General features: G+C 36.5%; 1 protein-coding gene across 6 annotated transcripts in view; it reads left to right on the top strand.

The window, feature by feature from the left end:
* Nucleotides 1-10878, top strand: part of PIGF (phosphatidylinositol glycan anchor biosynthesis class F) — a 37336-nt gene that overhangs the window by 16255 nt on the left and 10203 nt on the right. For 3 of the 6 annotated variants that reach the window (XM_055089165.1, XM_055089166.1, XM_055089167.1), the window contains exons 5-6: nucleotides 8145-8253; nucleotides 9547-9729. In XM_055089165.1, coding sequence (XP_054945140.1) covers nucleotides 8145-8253; nucleotides 9547-9729 — 292 coding nt within the window. Of the gene's footprint in view, nucleotides 1-8144; nucleotides 8254-9546; nucleotides 9730-9855; nucleotides 9907-10878 lie in introns of all 6 variants that reach the window. The other 3 variants (XM_007108722.2, XM_055089168.1, XM_007108723.4) reach the window with 2 other exon arrangements.

The raw sequence follows: 10878 nt of genomic DNA, 5'->3' as shown, positions 1-10878 counted from the left end.
AAGACATACAGATGGCCAAGAAGCACATGAAAAGCTGCTCAAAATCACTAATTATTAGAGAAATGCAAATCTAAACTACAATGAGGTATCACCTCACACCGGTTGGAATGGGCATCATCAGAAAATCTACAAACAACAAATGCTGGAGAGGGTGTGGAGAAAAGGGAACCCTCTTGCACTGTAGGTGGGAATGTAAATTGATACAGCCACTGTGGAGAACAGTATGGAGCTTCCTTAAAAAACTAAAAACAGAACTACCATACAACCCAGCAATCCCACTACTGGGCATATACCCAGAAAGAACCATAATTCAAAAAGACACATGCACCCCAATGTTCATTGCAACACTATTTACAATAGCCAGGTCATGGAAGCAACCTAAATGCCCATCGACAGACGAATGGATAAAGAAGATGCGGTACATATATACAATGTAATATTACTGAGCCATAAAAAAGGAATGAAATTGGGTCATTTGTAGAGACGTGGGTGCATCTAGAGACTGTCATACAGAGTGAAGTAAGTCAGAAAGGGAAAAACAAATATTGTGTATTAATGCATATATGTGGAACCAAAAAAATGGTACAGATGAACTGGTTTGCAGGGCAGAAATTGAGACACAGATGTAGAGAACAAACGTATGGACACCAAGCAGGGAAAGTGGCAGGGTGGTGGTTCATATGTGTTGAATTGGGAGATTGGGATTGACATGTATACACTAATATGTATAAAATGGATAACTAATAAGAATGTGCTGTATAATAAAATGAATAAAATAAAATTCAAAAATTGAAAAAACTGTACATGAATGTTCATAGCAGTCTTATTCATAAAAGCTCCCCCCCCTCAAAAAAAAGTAATGGAAAACTTCAGCTTATATTGGGTTCAGCAATAAGGAAATTGATGATCCCACAGAACACAGGTTGTGTGATTCTAGATACAGATACACAGTGGCTGTTGCTTCTTACTGATTCTCCTGGTTCTTGTCCTTGGGCTGGTAGTGAGATGGCAGCAGCTTGTCCTTCTTGAGTCTTTGTAAACTAATCGTTGGGAAAGAGAATGGGATCACCATGATTTAAGTAGCCTAAGAATCAGAGATGAGATGAATGTTGGCAATTAATCATCATTATAAGTATTCCATGTACCATGATTTATTTAACTAATTCCCTATTGAGAGTTATTATTGAATTTTCATGATTATGAATAATGTTGTTATTAACATCTTTGTACCATATCATTTTTATTATCATTTTTATACTTGTGCAGGGATTTCTGTATACTAGGTTGCTGGAGTAGAATTCCTAAGTCAAAAGAAGTTGATAGATGTTGCCAAACTGAAGTTCTAATTTGAAATATATATATATTTTTTTTAAAATTTTATTATGTACGTATTTTTAATAGCTCTGGTCAAAAATATTTTAAAGTTTAATGTATAGAACTGCCATTTATTAAATTTCAGCTGAATATTACTGATTAAATCTCTAAGACAGCATTTCCCCTACCCTGGCTCTCTGCCTCCATTCTCTCCTTCTGACTCATGTCACAGAAAATTTGATAGAAAAGAACATCCATTCCTCAAAATTCAGCTTCAAGACAGGAAAAATTGATGTTGCTTAAGATGGGAAGGCACCTTCAAAGATAATGTACTCATTTTATCCCAGCAAATGGGTAGTTTGGGCAGCCTGACCATGTGAAGTGTGGGCAAGATGAAGAGAAATGGCATGGCAACCCCTAAAACACACTATAAAAGAAGAAAAGGCATGTAGAAGATAAGGAATCCAGCCTGGAAGAAAATAACTACCCAAGGAGCAAAAACAAACAAAAAAGCTCTGCACAGTTTACCACAGAAAAAATGTTATCAAGGATATGAATGCAATAAAATAAGAGCTCAAAGATGAGATAATTAAAGAAAATGAGGTGGAGAAGGAAACTGCAGAATTAATGAAATAAATTGAGAATACAGATCATAAATTAGAAACATAGATAAATTAGAAAATCAAGTTGTAGTGTAGAGGAAAGGTTAGAGCTAATCAAAATGAATGAAGGCTAAGGGGGGTTGGGAAGAATAAAGCAATTAGAGAAGAATGATAAATATAGAGGACAGACAAAGGAGATCAACTTAAGACAAGTTAGTGCCCCTAAAAAACCAAACAAAAAATAATTCAAAGATATGATAGAAGACAGTTTCCCCAGATGAAGGAATTATTCAGTTTGTACATAAGGGGGCTTACTATATCAAGAAAATAATTGAATGAATTGGGGTTCAGAGCAGAATATAAATACTATATCAATATTATAGCAATGGAAGTTATACAGTGGGAGAAGGGAAGATGGAGAAAGGAAAGATGTACCCCCAACCACTCTGGCTACCCCCAGATCCTGAGCCTATTTGCTACAACCTCTTCAGGAAATAAGGCTTAAATGAAATTCTTCATACTGAGCAATGAGTCTTCACCTTATGCCTAGTCCTTTTCACCTGCTGGGCCCAGAACACTGACAGCCAGGCTTATACCATCTAGGCAGCATATTGAAATGATTTCTTTCAGGGAAAAATGGTACCAAAAAAACCTACAGATACTGACATTTGTGGTTTCTCTAAAAGGCAGGGTTCTTACCCAGTTCCTGGAACAGTGAAGCCCACCAGTTGAATCATGCTACTCGCGTACAGTGAACATCTAGTCGACTGTATATAGAGTTTCACTTTTTTGTTGTTTTAAAAAAATAACTTTATTGAGATAATAACTTCATCCCATAAAACTTACCCATTTACAGTGTACAATTCAATGGTTTTTAGTATAGGTACAGTTTTGTAACCATCACCACAATTTAATCTTAGAACATGTCATCACCCCCAAAAGAAATTATGCCTATTAGCAGTTGTCCTCCATCCCCACCCTTCTCTCTCACCCACCCCCTCAGCCCCCATCCCAGACAACCACTAAAATATTTTCTGTCTCTATAGATTTGCCTTTTCTGGACATTTCATGTATAGTGCTTTACTTTCAAGTAGAATGATAATTAAGAATCACTAGACATTTGAGGAACACCTCTAAAGTGAAATCCAGAAATGAAAACAACAAAAAAGAAACCCCAGTAGAAATAAAAGCAATATAAACACCAGAAGATAACTAGTTTTTACATCCATAAAACATGAACAGGAGGCAATCAAAAGGAATATTCAGAGAAGAGTAAAGCTCTTGGGAATTAAAAAAAATATGGTAGGGCTTCCCTGGTGGCACAGTAGTTGAGAATCTGCCTGCCAATGCAGGGGACACGGGTTCGAGCCTAAAAGTTAAGGGCTTCCCTGGTGGCGCAGTGGTTGAGAATCTGCCTGCCAGTGCAGGGGACGCGGGTTCGCGCCCCGGTCTGGGAAGATCCCACATGCCTCAGAGCGACTGGGCCCGCGAGCCACAATCACTGAGCCTGCGCATCTGGAGCCTGTGCTCCGCAACAAAAGAGGCCGCGATAGTGAGAGGCCCGCTCACCGCGATGAAGATTGGCCCCCGCTTGCCACAACTAGAGAAAGCCCTCGCGTAGAAATGAAGACCCAACACAGCCATAAATAAATAAATTAATTAATTTAAAATATGTATATATATATATATATATGGTAGAAAAATTCAACAGAAGTAGAGGCAGAGTTGAAAAGATCCCTAAGTCAAACAAAAAGGCAAAAATATGGGAAATGAGTTAAAAGGTAAGGAAATCAGAGAATTAATTCATGATGATAATATTCCCAGCAAAAGAGTAAGAAAAACAAAATTGTTAAGGGATCTGAGCATCAAAAAGCAAGTCTTTAAACAAAAGAAAATTTCCAGAACTAAAAACCTGAGAGTCTAAATTAAGAAAGCCCATTTATTTCCAGCATAATGGATGAAAAGACCCACTTCAAGACACAATATTGTGAAATTTTAGATAACGAGGAATAAAGAGATGATTCTAAAGTCTCCCAGAGAGGATGGTGGGGGTATGGGGGCGTAGGGTACATGATACTTAATGGGGAACTGGGAGCCAAAATGGCTCTGAACTTCTCAGGAGGGAATCAGAAAACAAGGGAGCAATTCAACATTCTGAGACAAAATGATTTCCAACAATTATAGTAAAGTCATTTTTAGACTTTAAACATCTCTAAAATCTGTTGTCCACATACCCTTTCTCAGGAATCTATTAAAGGAGGTGCTTTAAAGAAAAAAGAAAAGGGAAAATATCAGGAAGAAGTCTTGGAATTCAGGAAAATGGAGGCCCAAAAGCACTGAGAGAGGCAAAGGGAATTCACAAGATGGTGTAGGGCACTCACAGGTGATGTTTGGTTTCTCTGGAATATTTGACGATGACTTAGTGATAAGTACGTAAGCAGATGGAGGGTAAAAAAGAGAGGCATTCTTTTTTTAAACAAAATAAATTTATTTATTTTTGGCTGCCTTGGGTCTTCGTTGCTGTGCGCGGGCTTTCTCTTGTTGCGGCGAGCGGGGGCTACTCTTCGTTGCGGTGCGCGGGCTTCTCATTGCAGTGGCTTCTCTTGTTGTGGAGCGTGGGCTGTAGGTGCGCAGGCTTCAGTAGTTGTGGCACGCGGGCTCAGTAGTTGTGGCTCGCAGGCTCTAGAGCACAGGCTCAGTAGTTGTGGTGCATGGGCTTAGTTGCTCCGTAGCATGTGGGATCTTCCCGGACCAGGGCTCGAACCCGTGTCCCCTGCATTGGCAGGCGGATTCTTAACCACTGCACCACCAGGGAAGTCTGAGAGGCATTCTTAATATCCAAAGAAAATTAAAAATTTACTCTAAGAAAGGAATGTAATTATGGTTTGCTGTGTGCTTCAGCTGTGGTGAATATTTCCATAATCATAATATTGTAGATACTGTGCTATTGATCCAGCTGAGAATAGGAGATATTACCATCAAAGAGGATGAAAGTTATAGAGAAATGTGTATGTGGGGATGGGAGGCTTGTGGGTAAAGAGTTCTAAATCCTCTTCTTCCATTGTAGAAAGCAGAAAGTAAGTAAATCTGGAAAACCTATACATGTATGTTCTTTTAAATTTGAAGTACATAGAAGAAACAGTGAAGACTTCAAAGTGTCTGCCTCAGAAGCAGAAATCAGAAGTGGGGAGGGATTATTATTATTAGTCGAATTGTGATCTTTGATTTTAAAGATATTTATATAATTTTAATAAATGTAAATTTTTAATTTAAAAAGATAGGCTACAGATTTCTTCTAATTTTAAAACTAGGTCTTGGCTCCATTTTTTCTATGTTTATTATATGTAAGATTATTAACACTCTTAAAACATCAAACAAAATAGAGAACAGCCTCTTGGATATTTGCTCTTATTTTAACAAATATAAGATGGCCAGAAGTGTGCTATAACAGTGAAAAATGTGAAGACAGATCTTGCCCCTTAGTCCGAGGAACTTGGAGCTTAGGGGTTAGATAAGACATGTACATAAATCTTATTGAAACTTAGCTCTGATCATATTGCTGCCTTTACTTCAGGGACTTCTTTAAGTTTGACTTTTAAGGCTTTTCTAAAGTCCTAACCCTAAATCTACCACAATGAGATACCACTTCACTACCCACTAAGATGGCTGTAATCAGTAGTAACAAGTGTTAGAAAGGATGTGGAAATTGGAACCGTCATACACTGCTGGTGGGAATATAAAATAGCTTAGCTGCTTTGAAGAACAGTCTGGCAGTTCCTCAAAAGGTTAAGCATAGAGTTATCAGCAAGTCTATTCCTTAGTATACCCCCAAGAAAAATGAGAACATATGTCCACACAAAACTTGTACATGAATGTTTATAGTAGCATTATGTGTAATAGCCAAAAAGTCAAAACAACCCAGTGTCCATCAACTGATGCATGGAAAATATAAAATGTGTGGTATATCCATGTAATAAAATATTATTTGGCAATAAAAAAGAATGAAGTATTTTTACATGCTACAAAACTGATGAACCTTGGAGACATTATGCTAAGTGAAAGAATCCAGTCACAAAAGACCTCACATTGATTTCATTTGTGTGAAGTGTTCAGAGTAGGCAAATCCATAGACAAAGTAGATTAGTGGTTGCCCAGGTCTAGAGGGAAGGGGAAACTAGGAGTGACTGCTAATGTAAAGGGTTTTGTTTTGGGTGATGGTTGCGCAACTCTGTTATTTTACTAAAAACATTGAATTGTGCACTTTAAGTGAATTGTATGGCTGGAAAAGGGTTTTCTGTGGCAAGTTTTTACTGTATTCAATAAAGCTGTTATTTAAAAAATCCTAACTCTAACCTACTTTTCCAGTTTTGTTTCCCATTCTTCCACTTGGCCTCAACCAATTTTACTCACATTCTCTTTACCTGCTGTGCAGTTCTTCAAGACCAAATACTCCCCGTTCTTCCAAATCCAGCTAAACTTCCTCCTCTTTCATAAAATGGAAAAAGTAAACTCTTCTTAGCAGCAAGTAAACTCTGCTCTCAACCTCTATCAAACTTTATATCTCTAGGCATATCGCTTTACATATTGCAACACAGAGAAGTTGTGTGTTAAGTGAAAGGTCGTCAACATTTGTCAACCACATAAAGTCAAAAATTACCTTAGAAAATCCTTTAAATTGCCTGAACAGTACAATTCTCTCTTTACATTCAACTCACCAGTTTTTTCTCTCCAAGATCGGAACAGATCTATGTTCTGTTGAGTGCTAGTTGAAGAAATTGACATGCATTTTTATGTATCACAAAATAAAAAAGAACAGTAAAGCCCAGCAAATAACGCAAATTTGGATATATGGTGATTGCCTCCAATCTTCTTCCAGCCCCAGTTTTCAATAGAAACAGGATAAAGCTCTTAACTTGTGTAGTGGGGGAGGGGTAGTAATGAGATGGACAGGTGATGGGGCATTGGTTTATGCAATGACTTGTCATTCAGGATTACTTTAATTCAGTGTACATTTTGTGTGTAGTAATTGGCCTATTTCTAATGACAGCAGTCATCTAACAAAACAAATGTTTCCCCCCTTTTCCACACTAGCTGGAAGAAACTGCTTTTCATAAACTTCACAATAACTAAACACTGCTTTTGAAACAGTTGAATATTTGGACTCCAATTACTGCATGGTGGTGGGGCTTTACTCGACTGTAACTAGACTCTTATTCCACATGGTTAAGTGATCACACTATGAGGGGGCAGGCTGAAACCAAGACTTATTAAGAGACTGGCAGAATTATGTCTTTCTACCTCTACTCTCTAAGATGTACACTTAATAAATTAGAATGGTAGGCAGAATCACTGGATCTTTTGTAATATTTTGTTCTTTCTCTATTCCTTCCCCACCAAATAGAGTTGATTCACTTTAATGAAATGTGCCATAAGGGACTAGCTGAATAAATGATGCTTCCTTTGGACAATGGAATACTAGTAAAACTGTTAACAAGGGAAAACACACAGCAAAACTGGGTTTATAAAATGGTGCATTTGAGTTTTGTTTTGAAGGATATATACATATATATGTGTATATATGCAGATGTGCATAATCATTCTAAACAAAATTGTGTTTATTTGTGTATGTATAAAATATTTCTGGAAGGATATGTAATAAGCTGGTGATAGCACTTGTTTCCGGGAAAAGGAATCAGAGTTGATGATAAGGGTGAGAGGAGGACTTAGCTTTCATTGTAGACACTCTTTTGTATTGTTTGATTTTCACTATGTGCATATATTACCTTTCCAGCTGAAAAACACTTATATCTTCTTACCAATTAATTGTTAATGATTCATGGCAAATATTTGTGTGAATTTGAGATGCTTATTTTATTTTATTTATTTATTTATTTTTTATTTATTTATTTTTTTTGTGTGGTATGCGGGCCTCCCTCTGCTGCGGCCTCTCCCGTTGCGGAGCACAGGCTCCGGACGCGCAGGCCCAGGGGCCATGGCTCACAGGCCCAGCCGCTCCGCGGCACGTGGGATCCTCCCAGACCGGGGCGCGAACCCGGTTCCCCTGCATCGGCAGGCAGACGCGCAACCACTGCGCCACCAGGGAAGCCCGAGATGCTTATTTTAAATGAACAACATATATATATGTATAGTGTTAATTTATGCTGTTTGTGTGATTCCCCAGCAGCTAAGATATATACCACCAATAATTTATATATTTGTGTTTTATAGGGTTACATCCATTTGGGAGAATAGTCTCCAGATCACTACAGTTTCTAGTTTTGTAGGAACATGGCTTGGAGCCTTTCCTATTCCACTTGATTGGGGAAGACCATGGCAGGTTGGTTTCAACTCTTTAAAGCAACAAAGTAGATGTTTGTACAGTGATGGTAAAACTGATGAAGCTAACGAGTATGTATATTTAAATTGTTTTATCGTTCAGTTAAGTAGGGATGCCAGTTCCCTCTGTCACTGTAATCTGGGTGATTTATTAGGGCCTGTCTCAGTGCCACAGGCATCCAGATCAGCCTGTTTCTATCTTCTAACACTATATTTTTCTACATGTATAGGTGAATAAACAAGCTTAGTTTGAGAATATGTATAGGAGTTTAATAGCCTAGAAGTTTCAGGAATTCCCTATTTTTAACTTTGATATACATTGCCTTTGTAGTCTTAGATTCATATTTTCTTAGCTTGATTGATAGCCAAATTGAATGTTGATTTTGAGATTTTTTTTTTCTTAAAGCATATAGCAAAGTAGGTTTTGAAATAGGGGCTTGTGATATTAGAGGAAGCTCATAAACATCAGATTTTTTTTTCTATGACAATAGGATATAGCTAATAAGCTAGGGGAAACACTATAAGTGTTCTTTTTATCCCCATTTTACAGATGAGGAAACTGATACCTAGAGGACATGTACTATTCCAAGGTCATTGAGCTAGTGATGGATACATCTTTGTTGTAATTTTTAACGGCTTCATAGTAAACCTTTATATAGTTATTCCAAAATTTATTTGACAAATTCACTCTCGATCATTTAGTACTATTTTTACTATTATAAACAGTGCTATGATAAACATCTTTGAATCTATATCTTAATGGATTTTTCCAATTATTAAGATGATTTCTCCCAAATCAATTGTGGTATTAAAAAATAAATATACTTTCTTTTTCCAACATGAAGAGAATTTTTCTCTGATCACAAAGACAGTATACATTTATTTAGAAAATTTAAGCAATACTAATAATTATAAAAAGTAAGTAAAAATTATCAAATATCCAGCCACTCAGAGACAACTCCCATTTGTGTTTCGGTGGTAATCTTTGCAGCTCTCTCTTCATGTGTGTAACTATTCATAATACACATATTATTTTTAATCTTTTTTTTCCCTTCAACAGCATATTATGGAGCTCATTCCATGTCAGTGAAAATTTGCATATATGTATTATAATACTCCATTATTTGGGTAAAATCATATACCAATTTCTTATGAATGGACATTTAGATTATTTATAGTTTTCACTATTACTAATTTATTATGAATTATTGTGATTATCATAAGACATACATCTTTGCAGATTTGTCCAGGTTTTTTAAAAAAATTAATTAATTTATTTATTTGGTTGCACCAGGTCTTAGTTGCGGCTCGCCAGCTCCTTAGTTGTGGCATGCAAACTCTTAGTTGCGGCATGCATGTGGGACCTAGCTCCCTGACCAGGGATCGAACCCAGGCCCCCTGCATTGGGAGTGCGGAGTCTTATCTGCTGCGCCACCAGGGAAGTCCCTCCAGTTTTCTCTTTAGTGTAAATTCCTAGGTAATAAGTGGCTGGGTTAAATCTCTGATATGTATATCACTTTCCAAAGGCCCTTGAGGGATCTGAATTATATGTCTTACACTTAACTGCCTACTTTTTAAGTCCATTCTTTGTGCTTTCTATTAGATGTTGTGTCTCCTAGACGAATGAGTTGTTCTTTTACATTCAATAAGTCTGGTAGGTTTGCCCTTCTCTATGATGGGTCTTTATCTACTATATGTTATGGAAATCCCTGGAGGTTTGGGGTGTGTGGTGTCACTGATACCCTTCCCAAGGTTATAATATTAATAAAGGTTTCCTTTATATTTTCTTGGCCATCTCAGTGATCACTGGGAAATGGGGATTCATTTGTACTCAAGTTACAATCTTATGGAACTTAACTTCATTCAATAGTGTCAGTGATTTCTAAATTGGAGGACAATCAAAATCATTGAAAAGTATACACAGGAAATTGTATTTTAATTCCTTACTTTCAAATGTATGCAATTAAATCTAGATACAAAGTATCTATATATAAAGCACCATTGGCCATCAGCTTATGAGTTGGTAAGGTCATATGTAATTAACATGTTAGTTTGCGTATAGATGGAATATTTTGGAGTGTAAAAGTTTGATATGTTACACTTGTATAAATCTTCTCTTTATAAGACTATGCAGAAATAGATGTTGAATTATGGGAAGTAGATGCCCTTTGTACAATCTGGGTTTAGGTTTCCGTAGAAAATATATTTTTTGATTATTTACAATTCAATTATCTATTTTTGATTGTTTGGGCTTTTAGCTACTGACTCTCAGTTTTCTACCTCAGTTCTTGTTTACAATAAGAGGTGAGCTGGATCCAAATTAATGGTATCAGACTTTTAAAATTAATATAAAGTTTCTATTTGAATCATTGACTTTAAAAAAGATTTTCTAACTGGCTAATTTAATATGTAACAAATGTTGGTCTTCATTAAGAATGTTTCATTCGACTGGAATATTACTGGTTATTTAATAGTCTTTACTGTTGAGTTGTTTCTAAAGTATTCCAAGTTAATGACCCACCTATTCATTATCATCTTTTTAAATTATGATAGATACTGTTGGTGAAATAATAGAATTGATGTATAATTAAATCTTTTTTTTTTTTCTTTCTTTTTTTTTTTTTTT

This window comes from Physeter macrocephalus, chromosome 12 (assembly GCF_002837175.3).
Source record: "Physeter macrocephalus isolate SW-GA chromosome 12, ASM283717v5, whole genome shotgun sequence".
Taxonomy (NCBI): Eukaryota; Metazoa; Chordata; class Mammalia; order Artiodactyla; family Physeteridae; genus Physeter; species Physeter macrocephalus.
Note: the sequence above shows the minus strand (reverse complement) of the source record. Positions and strands in the feature narration are given on the sequence as shown.